We start from the raw sequence: 19,733 nt of genomic DNA, 5'->3' as shown, positions 1-19,733 counted from the left end.
TGGGCAACTTTGGTCTTAGCTGTTTTTTTCTCTGAAGATTAATTTTAGGCTGTTTGCTTGTCTTTTATTGGCCAGAGTCCATTTCAGTTTGGGGAACTTTTACTAGCAAGACAGGCTGCATAGGAATTAAGTGTTATTATATTGTTGAATTAACATTTTTCATTTAACCAACATACAGTAGGCTATATGCTTAACGATAAGTGAGTCACGTTGATTCAGTAGCCATCTTTCGGTTCAGTCAAGCTGATTCAAAACATTAAAACTCCTGAATTTATTATGAGACTTTTATATGATTCATTAGCTAAATCAACAGTAAATCTACAGTAGCCTGCAATCTGACATTACCTGTGTAACTAAATTATGTTATGTTGAGAAAAGATGGGAGGGACTATGACGTCATTGAATGTGAGCGAGAGCTTTAGTGAAAGGGAAACTAAACTGATCAACGACAGTCAGTCTGAACGGAATAATTTTTCTCTTAAACAACAGAAAATTTATTCAGATATTAAGCTAAGACCACAGCTGATACTCACTATTACGTGATATTGTAATATAGAATTACCGAATGGGTTTTTAATGTCTGTGGCCTGCTTCAGTTGGCCTAGCTGGAATATATTGGGCAAAACCAGGATTTATGGCATTAGTCAAGTACACAAACAATTAGCTAAATTCTGATAAGTTTGCTTCACTGAAATTAATTCAGAATTGTAATGATTGCTGATTGAGAGTGGGCCTGTGTCACTTGATTCTTTTTAAAGAAAAGTTTAGTGTGTTTTTGTCGAGACTTAAGAACCAGGAAGTAGGCTACTTGGACTTCAGACTAAGAAACACAGAAGTGAAATCTGACGTTGAAAATGTTTAAGAAATTAAAAAACAAAATGTAAGTTAAACTTTATATTACATTACATGATATAACTCTTTGTGCTGATTTTGTGTAATGTGTGGTGATTTTGTCCTATAAAGGATTGAAGTGGAGTATAGAGCAATGGCAGAATCATCAATAAAACAAAGCGAGGCCAGAAGGAGTATGGATGAACCTCTAACAAGTCAGTAACTGAATGAAAAAAACGTATAGCCTACTAATTGCTAGCCTAATTGTTGATGAGTTTTTGCCGTAATCATTTTTGTGTGTAAATCAGTTCTAAATGAAGGTGATTAATAGTGCTTCTTCATCTTCGTCTCCAGCTCCGTCATCCTCTAGTGGTCCTCTGGCACAGGAGCTCCAGTGCTCGATCTGTTTGGATGCGTTCACTGATCCAGTCAGCACTCCATGTGGACACAACTTCTGTAAGAGCTGCCTGAACCAGTGCTGGGACATCAGTCAGACCTACAACTGTCCATTATGTAAAGAAAATTTCAGAAGAAGACCCGACCTCAAGATCAACACAGCACTCAGAGAGGTTGTGCTGCTCATTAAGGAAAAGTCTGGCCAGAGTAAATCTGAGGTTCTCTGTGACATCTGTGATGATATAAAGATGAAAGCTCTGAAGATGTGCCTGGTGTGTCAGAGCTCTTACTGTCAAACTCACCTGGAGCCTCATCAGAGAGTCCCAAAGCTAAAGAAACACAAACTGATCGATCCTGTGGAGAATCTTGAGGACCATATCTGTCAGAAACATGAGAAACCTCTGGAGCTGTTCTGTAGAGATGATCAGACATGTGTGTGTTTACTCTGTGCTGTGACAGACCACAAGACTCACAACACTGTTTCTATAGAGGAGGAGAGCGAAGAGAGGAAGGTAACAACAGCAACAAATGTTTTTTTTTTACAAGACATTTGTATTGGATGGGTTTGAATCTGTCGAGTGTCTGTGTTTTTCTGTACTGTCTGTAGTCTGAGCTGATGAAGATGCAGACAGACGTGAAGCAGATGATCCAGGGCAGAATGAAGAGGATTCAAGACCTCAAAAGCTCAGCAAAACTCAGAAAAGTGAGTCTTACCACAACTTTTTGGTTAAATATTTAAACTCAAGATGTGTTTTGTAAAATTCCTTAGTAGAAATAAAAATGGAGACAAATGTGACAGTATGTGACTTTGTAAAAAAGGTGCTGAAGTAGCAATAAAAGATCATGTATTCCTTGATTTATCAGGAGACGTCAGAGAAAGAGAAAGCAGAGAGTATTGAGCTCTTCACTGATCTGATCCGCTCCATTGAGAGATGTCAGTCTGAGTTGCTGGAGATGATGGAGCAGAAGCAGAGAGCAGCAGAGAAGCAGACTGAAGAGTTTATTAAAGAGCTGCAGCAGGAGATCACTGAGCTAAAGAGGAGAGACACTGAGCTGGAGCGTCTCTCACACACTGAGGATCACCTGCACCTCCTACAGGTCAGTGTAGATCCTTCTGTCTGCTCACAGCACAACACTCCCCATGCTGAGAGATTTCTGCTCTCTCCTGCTGTAGATTTACCCGTCGATGAGCAGACCTGCACACACCAGCAGCTGGACTGAGATCAGTGTCAGTGACACTCATGAGAGTGTGGGGAATCTGAGGAAAGCTTTGACTCAGCTGCAGGAGACTCTAGATGAGAAACTCAGCAAAACAGGTGAGAGAATGTCAGGCTTATTTTGACAGTAACTGTATTCTTTGATGTGGGAAAAGAGCACATGCACATCATTAAGAAAGAATCATTAATCAAACATACAATGTAAACTTGCATATCCATTATCAGTTCAGTCACATTAAGGGCTTTACTCTGAACAAGACAACTTTCCCTTGTGTCTAAATTGTATTCTTATTTCTTAAAACATACATTTGTTTTATCCAATTTTAAATCAGGGGCTTTCTCAAAAATGATTTTTTATTTATTTATAACATTTTCTAAGAGATTTGCTACTTTGGATAATTTCTGTCAAGGCACCTGACACACTGTTTCTCCTCTTAGAGAATCTACAGAAATACATTACGATATCACCACAAACATGTAAATTCATTAGTGTCAGTTATAGGCAGTAATAAGGAAAACCAGTAGAGACACAAACATCCATCAGAGCACATAAGCTGAACATACAATTGTATTGTATTAAAGTTCTCTCATAACCTTTATCGTCATTAGTCTCCTCAGAGCTGAAGAGGATACAACGATATGCAGGTACAATATTTTGTTTTAAAACTTAATTTTAATTCAATTAAAAACTTTTATTTTAAATTTGTCATATTGAGAAGTTGTGATTCAGATCTTTGTCTCTCTCTCAGTGGATGTGACTCTGGATCCTGAAACAGCTCATATAAACCTCATCCTGTCTGATGATGGAAAACAAGTGACATGTGGAGATATTGAGCTTGAATTCATAGAAAATACAAAGAGGTTTGATTGTTGTTTCAATGTCCTGGCAAAAGAAGGATTCAGCTCAGGGAGATTTTATTTTGAGGTGCAGGTAAAGGGAAAGACTGAGTGGGATTTAGGAGTGGCCAGGGAATCCATTAACAGGAAGGGAATGATTACACTGAGTCCTGAGGATGGATACTGGACTGTAGTTTTGAGGACTGAGGATCACTATAAGGCTTATGAATCTCCTGCTGTCTCTCTGTCTCTGAGAGTGAAGCCTCAGGTAGTGGGTGTGTTTGTGGATTATGAGGAGGGTCTGGTTTCCTTTTATGATGTGAAGTCCAGATTTCATATTTATTCTTTCACAGGTCAGTCTTTCACTGAGAAACTCTACCCATTCTTTAGCCCTGGTGATAATGAAGGTGAAAATGCAGCGCCACTGATCATCTCACATGTCAGATAAAATGCGTTTACACCCAATGCACCAATAAGAATATGAAAATAACATGTTAGTGCTATGAATATTTGTTGTCAAACAATGTTTTCCAGCTTTGAAAATCTGCTATATATATATTTTTTTTTTGCTGTTATATTGTTTTTCTGAAGGGCCAGAAATGTTTGCTCAAGCCATTTTAAAATAAAAATAAAAATGTAAAATGTTGTATCTAAACAAACATCTGTGTTAATTTCTATAATTCAATGTGAAGGGACCATCCAGTACATACAGGAAGAGATGCATACATTTAGATTAATTGATTGATTGATTGATTTTATTTCTAGATCAAACCGGTACAAAAAGAAAGAAACAGTAATCCAAAAGGATAACATGCTAAAGTAAAAATACTTATTTCCAGCATGGTCCTTGGTGTTACACACAGTAAAACAATAAACAGAAACATAATGGACAAGAATAAAGAAAAACAAAAACAAACCCATACAATATGAAGAGGAGGGTAAAAAACATCACGTAAAAACAAACTAAAACACTATAAAGACTCTCCAAATTATCAATAACTAATTTACCCTATCCCATAAATGTTTTTTGACCTGTGTTTTAAAAATCCCTCTTAATGATAGGAGTTTTGTAGCAGTAGGCAAACTATTCCATGCCATGATACCAGTATAAAAGAAAGAATTTTTAATTGCATTTGTAGTTCTAGGAACTATGCAAGAGCGGATGCTGGCCCTATAGCCATGCTGCGTATGGACCATGTTTACGTTAGAGCATAAATATTTGGGGGCATGACCATTAACAATGTTAAACATATGATTCAACTTAAGTTGTTCTACTCTTAGATGTACAGGTAGTAGACCAGCTCTTGTAAACTCCTCCCTACCTATATGAGTACGGGAGGGTACTTTTAATAGGTACCGAATAACATTGTTTTGCAGCACTTGGAATTTGTTTTTAAATTTCGCAGTCAACTCAGAAAACCATGCAGAGCAAGCAAAATCTACATGACACTGAATCAGAGTTAATACCAATAATTTCTTTACAGAGGAATCAAAAAGCTTTGTCTTACGATATAAAAACTTTAACTTACAGGCACATTTGGCTAAAACCTTGGCTGCAATGGCTTCACCTTTAAGTGATTGATCCAATGTTAGACCCAAATATGTAACACTTGATTTGGATACAATTTCAAACCCATTACACATCACCTTTAAAGTATTTGATTTTGCCAGTTTCCTTTTTGTACCAAACAAAATTGATTCAGTCTTGCCCAGATGCATAGAGAGCTTATTGTCTACCAGCCACTGGCTGACAGACTCGAGCTCTATGCCAAGAGTATTTTCAATGTCTTTAACATTACACCCTGGGACAAGTAAAACAGAATCATCAGCATATAATAGCAACTTGCACCGTACGGCAGCTGATATGTCATTTATATATACTAAAAATAACAGGGGCCCCAGGATCGAACCTTGGGGCACCCCGCATGTTATACTCTGTGTGTCAGAGAGGGTCCCCTCAACATCACAGACCTGGGTCCTGTCTGTTAAGAAAGAAGTGAACCATATGAGTGCTGAGTTACTAAAACCCATGCACTGTAATTTAGAAACCAAAATCTTATGGTTCACAGTGTCGAATGCTTTTTGCAGGTCAAGTAATAGCATGCCAACATAATTCCCTCGATCAAAATTCTGACGCACATAATCAAAAAGGTGAATGAGACAGGTGTCGGTAGAATATGCAGCTCTAAAGCCAGACTGGAGCTCATATAATAAATCATGCCTGATGAAATACTCCTCCACCTGTTCATACACAAGGCGCTCAAAAATCTTTGATACAGCTGACAGGATTGATACTGGCCTATAATTTCCAACATCAGCTCTGCTACTTTTCTTAAAAAGAGGAACCACTCTGGCATTTTTCATATCGCTTGGAAAAACACCCTGACTTAAGGACAAATTTATAATATGGGTAAGAATACTATATATAACCCCTGCACTATCCCTAAGAAACCTGGAGGGGATAAGATCCAAGCCAGAGGCCTTATTCACTGACAGGGTGGAGAGGATCGCTTTTACTTTATCCTCTGTGACCGGGCTAATTACAAATGCACCCGCAGAGACATTTTTACTTTTATAAAAAGAGTTAACAAAATTTATGCCAAATTTGTCAGAAACACCAGGCAATTTACTGACCAAACTGACAGCAATGGTTGTAAAATAATGGTTAAAATGGCAGGCAATCAGCCGCTTATCAAAACACATCTCATTCTTAATAATAAGCCCCGCTTTTCCAGACTTAGATTTTGCCTTTGCTGTTGATCCCATATCATTGAGAATTTTCCACAGTTTTTTAGGCTGTTTTACATTTGCAGCAATGGAATCAGTATAAAAAGTAGACTTAGCTTGCTGTATCTTGCAATTAACTTGATTTCTAAGATAAGCATAAGAGTTATAGTCCGCTGGAAGTTTAGACTTTTTAAACTTTCTGAAACATCTATTACGTTGTCTGATCATGTCAACGATTTCAGATGTCATCCAACATGCACTTCTATGCTTAATTCTTGTTTCCCTCATAGGAGCGACTTCATCAAGAGCTGCTATAAAACGCTGCTTAAACAAATCCCAAGCCTTATCAAACAATAAATATAAACAATAGCATATTTAATTTCTGAATAAAGACGAAGCAGTGAGGGATAGATGCACAGGAACAAACATTATTATTATTTAATAATGAATGGTAAAGTAATGATGTTAATAATTATGTGCAAATGCAAACAGTATGTGAAATATACAGTTACAGTTATGCTTACACTGCAAAAATAATCATTCTTTCAGTAAAAATATCTTAACATCCTTAAAACAAAATAAATTCACTTGAGAAGCAGAAAAAGTATTCTAGGAATATATCTTGATTTTTTTTAAATAAAAGTTTTAAGTAGATATAGAAGTAGATATATATATATATACATAATATACATACATACATACATACATATTATTGGGAGATATAGAGTGACAGACAGCTGATATTTATATGCATTTCATCTAAGTAGTCTGATACATTTATAAAGATCTCTATTACAAGCTATCAGAATTTCATCTTACTTTTTGGCCATATAAATATCAGCAAATGCACCAAATTGCATATTTCTGCTCAGTTTGAGCCTCTGGTTTTTTTTCCTTCTTGAGTTTAACCTCCGTATTCTCACTTCATCATACTATATGAGCCATAAAAATATATATATTTTTTTAGGTTTAACATAAACTGTTCCATTTAAAAATAGGTTTAAATTAGTGCTGTCAATCGAAATATAACAAAGTTTGTGTTTACATAATATGTGTATGTGTATATATATTATTACATTTTTATATATTATATATGTCAGTGTGTGTCTGTGTATATGTACATATACACACATATGTGTGTGTGCATATATACAGTATATACACTCACCTAAAGGATTAATAGGAACACCATACTAATACTGTGTTTGACCCCCTTTCGCCTTCAGAACTGCCTTAATTCTACGTGGCATTGATTCAACAAGGTGCTGAAAGCATTCTTTAGAAATGTTGGCCCATATTGATAGGATAGCATCTTGCAGTTGATGGAGATTTGTGGGATGCACATCCAGGGCACGAAGCTCCCGTTCCACCACATCCCAAAGATGCTCTATTGGGTTGAGATCTGGTGACTGTGGGGGCCATTTTAGTACAGTGAACTCATTGTCATGTTCAAGAAACCAATTTGAAATGATTTGAGCTTTGTGACATGGTGCATTATCCTGCTGGAAATAGCCATCAGAGGATGGGTACATGGTGGTCATAAAGAGATGGACATGGTCAGAAACAATGCTCAGTAAGGCCGTGGCATTTAAACGATTCCCAATTGGCAGGGGCCTAAAGTGTGCCAAGAAAACATCCCCCACACCATTACACCACCACCACCAGCCTGCACAGTGGTAACAAGGCATGATGGATCCATGTTCTCATTCTGTTTATGCCAAATTCTGACTCTACCATCTGAATGTCTCAACAGAAATCGAGACTCATCAGACCAGGCAACATTTTTCCAGTCTTCAACTGTCCAATTTTGGTGAGCTCGTGCAAATTGTAGCCTCTTTTTCCTATTTGTAGTGGAGATGAGTGGTACCCGGTGGGGTCTTCTGCTGTTGTAGCCCATCCGCCTCAAGGTTGTGCGTGTTGTGGCTTCACAAATGCTTTGCTGCATACCTCGGTTGTAACGAGTGGTTATTTCAGTCAAAGTTGCTCTTCTATCAGCTTGAATCAGTCGGCCCATTCTCCTCTGACCTCTAGCATCAACAAGGCATTTTCGCCCACAGGACTGCCGCATACTGGATGGCTTTTCACACCATTCTTTGTAAACCCTAGAAATGGTTGTGCGTGAAAATCCCAGTAACTGAGCAGATTGTGAAATACTCAGACCGGCCCGTCTGGCACCAACAACCATGCCACGCTCAAAATTGCTTAATCACCTTTCTTTCCCATTCTGACATTAAGTTTGGAGTTGACCAGGACCACACCCCTAAATGCATTGAAGCAACTGCCATGTGATTGGTTGATTAGATAATTGCATTAATGAGAAATTGAACAGGTGTTCCTAATAATCCTTTAGGTGAGTGTACACATACACATAGACATAGACATATATTATATATAGCCTATATATATAATATATATATATATATATAAATATAAATCTATATATAAATTTAATAATATATATATATATACACACACACACATTATGTAAACAAACTTTCTTAAGTTTGTTATTTTATTACATCAGGTTAAACTGTTGCTTTGGCGACTAGCTCAAAATAAAATAAAAAATTTAAGATTTTTAAAATTTATAATTTTTTATTCCATTTTATTGTCATTGCAGAACTTTCGACAAAATTAGTTAGCAAACCTTACGATGCATCCACACACGACAGCACAACAACAGTTAAAGGAACCGTATGTAAGATTGTGGCCAAAACTGGTACTGCAATCACTTTCAAATTACTGTAGAGCAGTGTATCCCCTCCCCCTCCCCCCGACTCGAGGTTGTCAGATAGGCTGCAGAATCCAGCAGGAACGTTTGTAGCTGCAGCTGTGGGAACTAGAGCAGAGCTGGCAACCCTGATGCCGAAACACTACTGACTTCGTGATTGGTAGATAGGTGGAGGGTGGAGCATCAGGCCAAAACACAACATGACAACCCCAACATCAGTTGAGGGCTGCAACTTCACTTTTAAATGACAATATCCTGGCCGTACTACTGTTATCAGTGATATAAGTATTTGAAATGAACATGATTTCTTTATGTCTAGTGACATATCAGGGCCATTTTATGATTAATTGAAATACATTTCTTACATACGGTTCCTTTAACATTTATTTTATTTCAAATTACATTTTTTATGGTTTTAGTTTTAATCTAATATTCTGGACTTTTATTCAGAGACCTCATGACATTTTAGCAATTAAGCATATTTGGACAACAAATGCATAACTTCCATTGCATAAAATATTAAAGTCAGTTGCAATTGCATAGCATGTTTCTGTTGCACAGGTTCCGAGTGTCTTTGTTTTTAATAGGGTGCTACTGGTTTCCCTGGTGCTGCTGGTAGAGTCGGACCTCCAGGTCCTGCTGTAAGTATTGTTTATTCTAAACAATGTCTAAACCAGGGTTTCCCAACCTGGGGTTTCCTGGGAAAAAATATTAAATGATTTATTTGTGTGTCAAGTGACCGTTAAGTGACATCAGAGAACCATTTACATGTGAATGTGTTGTTAAATTATCAAAGTATACTCGAAGTAAATATTTTAGGCCAAAATGGGTTCGGCTGACAAAATTGTTTGGGAATCCCTGGTCTAAACAAATACTTAACCTATATTGACTTCATATATTCAGTGTTTACAAGCTTCAGATCATTTAATTTCATGTCATATTGTCTCAGGGTGCTGCTGGACCCCCTGGCCCAGGTGGTGCTGCGGGTAAAGAAGGACAAAGAGGTGCCCGAGGTGAGAGAGGACCTGCTGGTCGCCCTGGAGAGGCCGGTGCCAGTGGACCCCCAGCGTTGGTCCCGATTGTCCCGCTGTAAGTAATCAGTTTCAAACATAAGCCGCTTTTCCACAATCAGGCCAAACCGTCCTCACTGCTTAACCGCTCCATTCCATGCCGATCCGACCCAGCCGGTACGGATATGGTTTCATTTTTGTATGGTTAGTTAACCGTGCTGAGAACGGGCCGATTAATTGTTTGTAATTAAATAATTGGCAGATAACTGGAACCGTTCGGCCGGTGTAACTGTGGAAAAGCAACTATAGTTTTATCACTTGTGTAAGTCTGTGATGCTAAGTTGAAAGTAACCTTCAGTTTGCTCTGCTCTCAAATCACATGTATAGCGCTTTATACTATACATTCTGTTTGCTTCACAGTAAAAAAAAAAAGCAGGAAAGTTAATCAGAGTTCAGAAATGAATACAATTTCAGCTCTAAATCAGCTCTGAACAGGGAATAGTATCACTGAACCACTCAATTTGGTTCAATGTTGATTCAATTCAGTTCAATAGCAGTGTCTTAGTTTTTGCAAAGCTAATCAGTTTTGAAACCAGTTAAATTTCAGCTGTAAAGCAGCTCTAATTATGATCAAAAGATCATCAGTGTGAAATATTGTCATTATCCAGCTCAATTTAATTCTTATCTTGTAGTGTTGGTGCAGTCAAATCGATGATATTACTGAATATTAAGAGTCTTTTAAACCCATTGTCTTTAGGGTCCTGCTGGTTCTCCTGGACCACCTGGTGTTATTGGATCCTGTGGTATTGTTGGTCTTTCTGGACAGAGAGGAGAGAGAGGTTTCTCCGGTCTTGCTGGACCATCTGTAAGTGCTTAAATGATAGATTTTATTTAATATAGATAAAGTCAGTGTAAAATCTAATGTAAAATCTAAATGGCCCGTTTGCTTTAATGTGCATTCCTCGTCATATTGCGCTTGAGTCATTGGTGCGTTAATAAAAAAACATGTTTGTCTGCATAATCTTTCAGCAAATTGTTCATCCAAGGCCAAACTTTTCTCTCATGTGAAAATATTCTGTAACTGTTTTAAACTGGGTTGCAAATGCAGTAAACTTTTGCCATCCTTCATAATATCCATCCCCATCACCCCAGGGAGAGCCAGGCAAGCAGGGACCCTCTGGGCCTGTTGGTGAGCGTGGACCTCCTGGACCGATGGGCCCTCCTGGACTGGGTGGAGCTCCTGGTGAGGCTGGACGTGAGGTGAGCAAACTTTAGAGATTTCAAGACTTATGTTAAACCAGATTTGTCCGGTCAGACAACAAAAGGGCCACATACTGTACAGTGTGATGGAGTTATTTTCATTATGTCACTCCTCTCTGCAGGGTAATCCTAGACATGATGGCGCTCCTGGCCGTGATGGTCCACCTGGACCAAAGGTAAGCGCAATCACACACTCTTACATAGACATCCTATCCAATCAAGTCATTCTATAAAATGTTTTGTATAAAATTGTAGCTATTTGACATAAAATATGTATACAAATTATGCATGCACCTTATTTTAATTCAGAGGCTATTAATTGGAAAATGTGTATTTTGTACTTTTAAAAAATTATTTGTTTCACCGCAAGACCATTTATGTCATCTATTGAAGAAGAGCAACCCACTTCATATTACGTTTTTTTAACTACTGTGTAATAACATTTAAATTAAAGGGATAGTTCGGCCAAAAATGATATTTAACCCATGATTTACTCACCCTCAAGCCGTTCGAGATGCATATGTCAATCATTTTTCAGACGAACACATTTTCAGTTATTTTAGAAAATGTCTTTGATCTTTCAGTGGTTATAATGTCAAAATGTGCATGCATCCTTCACAAAAGTAATCCATCCGGCTCCAGGGGGATAAACGAAGGCCTTCTGAGGGTAATCCGTGTGGTTTTGTCGTAAAAATATACATATTTAAAACTTTATAAACGAAAATAACTGGCTTCCGGTAGCGGTCGACGTGCGTTTTTTTTTTTTTTTATATTGCTCAAAAGTAAACATCAGTATACAAAGTATACAAAGCATACAACTTAATATTACCCTTGCCAGGGGGATAGACATCACATACATTCAAACAAATTGTAAGTTATACAAATATTTCTAGTTTTCATAGCCTTTTTGTTCAATGAACCACTAATTAACTTTATATACGATAAAATATCACAATAAAAATGTTTAAAGGCCGGTTTTTGTTTTATATATTTGCATTTGTGGATATAGAATTTAGCTTGCACAATTAATAAATTTATAATAAAGAACATATCTTCTTTACTTTGTTTTCTAAAAAAACAAAACACAATATTTTCCCACTTCAAAGTAAAGTCCTTGTAAATTTCTTTCATAATAAAGCTGCAGAAGTCCTTCCAGAAGGTTTTGGAGTGTGTGCAGATCCAAAAAAGGTGCTGGGTGGTCTCAGGGTGATTTCCGCAAAAAGAACAGTTCACATCAATGTCCCTTTTGAATTTCGTCATATAGTGGTTAGCAGGGTAGTACTTATGAATAATTTTGAACGAAATTTCTTTAACCTTGTTTGTAACAAATAACTTATTGGGAATTGTCCATACTTTTTTCCAATTAATATAATTTAAAAAAGAATTCCAGTATGAAAGGTCGACGCGCGTTCACGGAGATGGATGCTGGTGTATGACGTAGGACGTAGCGTAGGAAGCGTCGTGACGTAGAACGAACGTAGAGTTTTGTTTTGCTCTGCTCTTTTTCTTTTCTTTTCTTTTTTCTTTACGAACTTTATTATGAACAATACACATGACAATAGGTACAGAGAACACTACAAATACTGTGCAACCTGCTCAACAAAATTGAAATGTACAGTATGTACAGACCAGTGGATAATAACATATTAATTAATATATAGAAGGGGAAATTAAAAAATATGCAGTTCCTTCAGGAGATGAAATGTTCTTGTAGCCTTCATATTTTGCATGTTTTCTATTGTTTTGTAAAATGATTTAAAGTCCAGATGAAATACCTTAAAACAGTGGTTCTCAATTCCAGTCCTCGTGACCCACTGCTCTGCACATTTTGTATGTCTCCCTTATTTAACACACCTGAACCAGATCATCAGCTCGTTAGGAGAGACTCCATGAACTGAACTGAGTGTGTCAGATAAGAGAGACATACAAAATGTGCAGAGCAGTGGGTCACGAGGACTGGAATTGAGAACCACTGCCTTAAAACAAGGTTGTGAATTAGACCATTTACATTTGTGAATATGGTATTTTCCGAGGATAATAAACAGTTGAATAACAAAAATTAATTTTTTGGACAAACCACATAAATCAAGTATAACATGACATCAAAAATATTGATTCTGATGTTTACATTCAATTTTGTGATTATATATTCTTCCAAATCAGACCAAATTTTTTTTGTGTACATACAGTGATAAAATAAATGAAAAATAGTCTCCTTATTTGATTGGCAAAAAAACACAAGACTCTTCTATATTTATTTTAAATCTTCTTAACGTATCTTTAACAGGATACATTTGATGTAAAATTTTAAATGAAACTTCTTTTATTTTATTATTAATACAGTATTTATAAATAGTAGTATTTGCCTTTTCCCAATTTAAATCACCCATGGTTGAATACCAAAAAAACTTTGCAGCAGGTGGAACCGAGCACGAAATTTGATTTCTAATATATTTATTGGTGTATTCTTTCTTTGTAATGTCTGTATCTCCAATAAAAATTCTATTAAATTCAACACTAATATCTGTGAATGATATGTGTTTTAGAATTTGAAGTGAACCTGTAGGGATTGCATCAAATACAACTGCGTATTCTTTTGGTGTCACTGGGAAGTTAAAATTTTGAAGAAATTCTGAATATGACATGAGCAAACCATCTTTGTTCAGTAACTGTCCTACCAACAGAATTCCTCTATCAAACCATGGCCGACAAAACAGAGACTTCTTTTTATGAAGGATTTCTTTGTTATTCCAAATAAAGTATCTATGTGGACTAAAGTTGTGTTTATAGATCAATATCCAAGATAGAAGGGCTTGTTTGTGGAAGTCAGCTAATTTCAAGGGAATTTTATCAATAGAAAAATTACATTTCAGTAGAAAATGTATGCCACCAAGAGTATTGAACAAATATGATGGAAAAGCGTTCCAGATGCTATCAGGGCTTTTCAAGAATTCTATAATCCATTTAATTTTAAAAGTATTATTTATAGTATGAAAATCCAGCACTTCCAGACCACCTTGGTCTCTACATCCTGTGATAACATCTTTTTTGAGGTAATGGGGTTTTTTCCTCCAGATATAATCATACAGTATTTTATCCAATTCTTTAATTGTATTTTTTGGGATATCCAGCGATAAGGCAACATATACAGAGCGTGATATACCTTCTGCCTTTGAAATTAAGACCCTGCCAAATAGAGACAAGTCTCTCATTAACCATGAATTTAGTTTAGATTGTATTTTTTAACAATTGGATCAAAATTTAACTTATGACATTCCTCTTTATTTTTACAAATTACAATTCCAAGATATGTCACTTTTTCATTAATTGGTATTCCATCAAGACTGGCCAGATTGCAATTTTTCAGGGGGAACAAAACTGATTTATTAATGTTCATTACCAATCCTGATACATCACTAAATGTTTTGATACTATTTACCGCAGTCCCAATTTGGTTTCGGTCACTTAAAAAGATGGCTGTGTCATCTGCAAGTTGGCAAATTTTAAACTTTTTACCAACAGCATTAATTCCTAAAAAGGGTGACATTTTTATGTGTGTAGCCATTGTCTGAGCAACTAAGAGAAACAAAAATGAAGACACCGGGCAGCCTTGTCTAATACCACGTGATATACTAAATCTTTCTGATGTGCCTGTTTTCAGTTTAACAGAACTAGAACATCCATTATATAAGGTTTGAATTGCCTTATGAAAATAGTTACCAAAACCAAAAAAGGAAATAGATTTTCATATAAAGTTATGCTCGATGGTGTCAAAAGCTTTATAAAAGTCAATAAATAGTATAAAGCTATCATTCGGAAGAAGGTCACTGTAATCTATCATGTCTAAAATTAAACGTATGTTATTGCTTATGTGTCTTTTGGGCATAAAGCCAGATTGTTCTTCATCTATAATTTGGTTCAGGCTATGTTTAAGTCTTTTGGCAAAAATTAAAGCAAATAACTTTGCATCATTGTAAAGTAAACTAATGGGTCTCCAGTTTTCAATGTGTAATTTATTCTTATTTGGTTTGGGAATTAAAGTTATCACGCCCTGTTTCATAGTCGGAGGAAGTTCACCTTTTTCAATGGCTTCTTCAAACACGGATAGCAGGAAAGGAGAAAGTTTGTCATTAAATACTTTATAAAATTCTCCTGTTAGGCCATCATTCCCGGGTGTTTTATTGTCTTTTAAAAGTTTAACACATCCCACCAGTTCAGGTAAGGAAATTCTTCCATCACAAATCTCTCTAAATTCTTCATTTATTTTCTTAGCATTTGTGGAGATGTTATTTAAAAAAGAATCTATGCCAGAACCTGTGGAAGCGGATGAGTATAAGTCCTGATAAAAGCTAGCAACATGTTTTGAAATTACCTTATGATTATTGGTAATACTTCCATTGACTGACAAATTACTTATTGTATTATATTCAGCATTTCTCCTTTCTAATCCAAAAAAGTACTTTGTATTTTTCTCTCCTTTTTCAATCCATTTACATCTAGATCTAACAAAGGCGCCTTTAGTTTTTTCTATGTATATGTCGTCTAGTTTACTTTGTAATAAAATCAGATTTTCTTTCTCATGTTCATTAAGATTACTGCTAGATTTTATTTGTAAATTTAATATTGCTTTAATGACTTGTGATTCATTTTCTCCTTTTTGCTTTGCTAAATACTTCCCTTTTTTAATAGCCATCTTGCGAATTTCAAATTTTGTTAGTTCCCAATTTTGTCCATAGTTACCAGAATTACAGGCTTGTTTACAAAATTTTTCAATGATCCTACTAATTTCTAGTTTAAAATCTAAATTGTTAAGTAATGAATTGTTAAGTTTCCAGTAACTGGAAGTATTATTCTGAGAAAAACAATTACTCAAGTAAATTTTTATAAGTATAAGTTTATGGTCAGTTAATAGAGCTGGTTCTATCATCACATCTTTGATCTTATCTTCAAGGTCATTAGAAATGAGCCAAAAATCTATGCGTGACTGCAAAGACAGACTTCTATTGCTCCAAGTATACATTCGCTGCGATTTGTTCCTTTCACGCCAAACATCCATAAGTCCTAGACGCAAACATGTATTTTTAAGTTCACAATTTATGTTTGCAGGTTTTGGAGGCCATCTATCCAAGTTATCATCAAATACTGTATTAAAATCACCTCATAAAACCTTAGCTTCTGAAAATTTCAAATTAAGTTGACAAATTCTTGCCTTCACATTTTTAAAGAGAGTCCGATTTCTAATTTTGTCATTGGTGGCATAAATATTAACAATTATGAATTGTTTCTGCTCCAGCTCACATACTAAAATAATTAATCTTCCTGAAACGTCTTTTTCACTATGTAGAATTTGACCCTTAAAGTTTCCTTTTAAAATAGCCACACCTGCTGATCGATTATTTCCATTCGAAAACCACATTTCACTCCCCCATTGGTTCTTCCAAAAAGATTCATCTGATGCACATGCATGAGTTTCTTGAATAAAATAAAAGTCTGCATTTTTAGCTCTGCAGTACAAAAAAAAAGCTTTCCTTCTAAGTAAATCTCTTAAACCTCTGGCATTGACAGAACAAACAAAAAGAGACATCAAATAAGAAAAAAATACAAAAGTACTGGTTTAACTTTAGTTTAACTTAAGTGTTTTCTATAGGCAACAGTCTTCTTGCATAACTAAAATGGAACTTTGCATAAACCATCCTCTTTTCACTTTTGGGTTAAATAAATCACACTTTGGAATTATTTATCAAACTCTAAAGTCCCCGTAAAACTTTCCTTTATCACGATAAAAGGATAAAGCTGAAAAACTTTATAAACAAAATGTAAACATTTTCAGTACCTGTTATACAGAACATCTAGGTTGGACGTATTTCTCTGCCATCGATGAACGCTCTCGCCCCGCTGAAAGTGGCTTTGCCTTCTTTTCTGGCTTGGTCCACCGCGGGCCATAGTCGACTCCTTGCTTCCTTGTCTGCGGCTGTGAGATCCTCCTTGAAGCGTAAGTCTTGAGTCTGCAGAAAGGGACTCTGCCTGGCGTGTTTCCAAATGAGATCCCTCGCCGTTCTTGAAGTAAATCTGATGATGATCGGCCGTGGTTTCACCCGCTGATTCTCCCCGGCTCTGAGTCGGCCGAGTCGGTGTGCGATGTCCACCGCCGCCATCACTTCGTTTCTCTGCTCCTCTGGGACCACAGCTCTGCAGACCTCCTTCACTCTCTCTTTTACATTTTCCGAGGAGTTTTCCGCCACCCCTTGAAGTCGCAGGCACCACCTGTGGCTGTATCGTTCCTGGTCGTTCATCCGCTGGTCCAGTTCTGCAGCTTTTTTCTTAAGTTCCATATTTTCTTTTTTCAGACTTTCGTTTTCTTTTTTCAGACCCATAACATCAGAATGAATTGAGTTTAAACTTTCACAGATGCTCTAAATTTCTTTGGAGTTATTCTTTATCATTATTTCCAGGTGGTCTGCTCGGTTGTTGATTTTTTTTCTGAAAGAATCTGTATAATGTTGTTCTGGACTTCCATTAAGCTTGGCTCTGAAGCTGCAGCTGGTTCAACATTCTTTGTTTTTTTTTTTTGGTGCAGGGGTCTTACTTGGTGTACTAGGATAAGATTCACATCTTCCTCCAACTTTACAGGCGTATGAATGAGTGTCCTCATGTTTTCGCTTTTCTTTAGCGTGGTCCACTTACAGCGCGGACATCTGCTTTTTGATCGACATTTTGCTAGCAGACCTTTTGCAAGCTAACTTTTCAGAATTGTTCGACGACAGCAATAAAGTTCTGTTTTGTATGTTCAAATCGTCTTTGACGGGGGGGGAATATGCTAGCCTGGATGCCAGCCGAACTTAGCCGGGAAGTTCGGTCTGGACTCATTCCGTTGAGGAGCTATTATGCCCGAACAAAAATTGTTCGGACCAATCAAATTGTCAGGGCGGGCTTTATACGATGATGGACAGATGAGCAACGGTAACGTCATCATCCACGTCATCAACGAGCGCTTGGGTTGAATTCAAATGTATGCCGCTGAAGAATATAGATTTCACGAGTTCACGCTTACAAATAAGTCAGATAGAATAAATGCATATTTGGCGTGCTGTCCGAGGAGAGGCTTCGGGCTCGGTATTCGGCCCGAACCCAAAGTACTCCCCCCGTGTTCCTGGCTGTGGAAGAACAAGCCGAGAGTGAGTGCAGGGATGCTGAAAACTGTCAAGGAATGTTAGGTGAGTTGACAGAGAGAATAAATATATGCTTCCTCTCATGCTGACAGTGTAGACCGTAGACAGTTGATTGGATTGATTATTTGAACGTGCTCCTCCTGAACTTTGTTTATAAAACATCATGTGTAGATTCCGCCATCGCGTCTGTTATAGAAGATATCGACAGCGCATTCATTTTAAAAGAGGAACAGTGAACCGCGATCGGAAACATGAATGAAAAACATACGTCACTTACTCCGTTGCTCTGATTGGTTGTAGTTCTATCCAATTGCGTGCAGAGGCATTTTTTTTCCTGGTTCGGTAGAAACACGCCCCATAATCAAAGCTCAATGGAGCAGTATCATGCTGCGTTCTATTATTTATCCGTGTCGGAGTTCCGACTAGGAAGACAGACATTGCCTAGCAACACGCACCAACACGCCCCCTTTCCTCGGATTTTGCCGCTCGGAAGTTTGGACAACCGTGAGGACACCGAGCAAGAATTCCGATATGGAATCCAAGATGGCTGCGCCCTGTGTGACTTGTTTTCATTGTTTTTGTACCGCTTTGGTTGTTGTACTCGTCGTATTACTGCAATACCTTACTGCGTCCGTATCACTGCCTGTGGGTATGGGAATCGGTCTTGTTGTGAGTGCAATATTGAATGAAGCCTTGTTTCAAACGGGTGTTACTAACGTGGCTAGCATTGCTAACAGAAGGTAAACTAGTTACTAGGTGAAGCACATACTTATTTTGGAGCGCCTGGTACTCGGCCAGTGCTACCATAGCAACAGCTTTCCGGGTGGCGACCATGTTTTTCTCCGACTCGGATGCGCAAAACATACCAGAACGCTTGAAGTGAGGAAGTGACGTCATATCCGAGGTCCGAGTCGGTTCGTTGACAATAATAGAACGCACCATTAGACTCACATTCTGACTAGAATCTGAGTATGACGACGTCAGGCTAGAAATATGCACTACATACAAAAATTTTGCAAGATAACATGTTGCCGTACCTCCACTCAAGAAAACACACCTTATCACTGCGCCATCTTGGTCCGTTTTGCTCTGCTCTCTGGCTGCGCTGTCACGTTCGTTCTACGTCACGACGCTTCCTACGCTACGTCCTACACCAGCATCCATCTCCGTGAACGCGCGTCGACCGCCACCGGAAGCCAGTTATTTTCGTTTATAAAGTTTTAAATCAAAGACATTTTCTAAAATAACTGAAAATGTGTTTGTCTGAAAAAAGATTGACATATACATCTTGAACGGCTTGAGGGTGAGTAAAAAACACATGATGTGGCAAGTAGTCGTCTTTGCACTGCAAAAGCAGCACAGAATCTGAATCACTGTATATACTATACACCATTAAAGTGGTGCATTTACATGCATCTTTTGATTACCGTCCGACACAAAGCTGTAGTCTTTGGGCTTGACTCCGAAGGGTCTGGTCATGGTGATGGCAGGACAGCTGTCCCTCATCCCTGTGGGATTCGGTGATCGGACGGCGAGTGTGTCCTGCAACACAGGG

General features: G+C 37.4%; 2 protein-coding genes across 2 annotated transcripts; both read left to right on the top strand.

Moving 5' to 3' along the window:
* Positions 1-390: 390 nt before the first annotated feature.
* On the top strand, positions 391-3,940 carry LOC311090261 (E3 ubiquitin-protein ligase TRIM39-like). Its single transcript, XM_084125485.1, has 8 exons — positions 391-880; positions 964-1,046; positions 1,186-1,739; positions 1,835-1,930; positions 2,092-2,325; positions 2,402-2,543; positions 3,054-3,089; positions 3,194-3,940. The coding sequence occupies exons 1-8, from the start codon at positions 855-857 to the stop codon at positions 3,727-3,729; spliced, it is 1,707 nt and encodes a 568-aa protein (XP_083981611.1). The 5' UTR covers positions 391-854; the 3' UTR covers positions 3,730-3,940.
* A 267-nt stretch (positions 3,941-4,207) lies between these two features.
* LOC311090331 (uncharacterized protein) lies at positions 4,208-19,733 on the top strand (the record flags this gene model as incomplete). The annotated part of the gene is made up of 7 exons (XM_084125593.1): positions 4,208-4,219; positions 9,327-9,380; positions 9,689-9,828; positions 10,507-10,614; positions 10,902-11,009; positions 11,132-11,185; positions 19,620-19,733. 7 exons carry the CDS (start codon positions 4,208-4,210, stop codon positions 19,636-19,638), a joined length of 495 nt encoding a protein of 164 aa, XP_083981719.1. The 3' UTR covers positions 19,639-19,733.

This window comes from Abramis brama (genome assembly GCF_963993115.1).
Source record: "Abramis brama genome assembly, chromosome: 10".
In the NCBI taxonomy this organism is placed as follows: Eukaryota; Metazoa; Chordata; class Actinopteri; order Cypriniformes; family Leuciscidae; genus Abramis; species Abramis brama.
Note: the sequence above shows the minus strand (reverse complement) of the source record. Positions and strands in the feature narration are given on the sequence as shown.

Bases quoted from the DNA above. Each gene is read 5' to 3' on its own strand.
- LOC311090261 (XM_084125485.1), top strand. From the start codon at position 855: ATGTTTAAGAAATTAAAAAACAAAAT. The intron at 1,740-1,834 runs GTAACAACAGCA...TACTGTCTGTAG, and splicing joins AGGAGAGCGAAGAGAGGAAG to TCTGAGCTGATGAAGATGCA. The intron at 3,090-3,193 runs GTACAATATTTT...TCTCTCTCTCAG, and splicing joins GAGGATACAACGATATGCAG to TGGATGTGACTCTGGATCCT.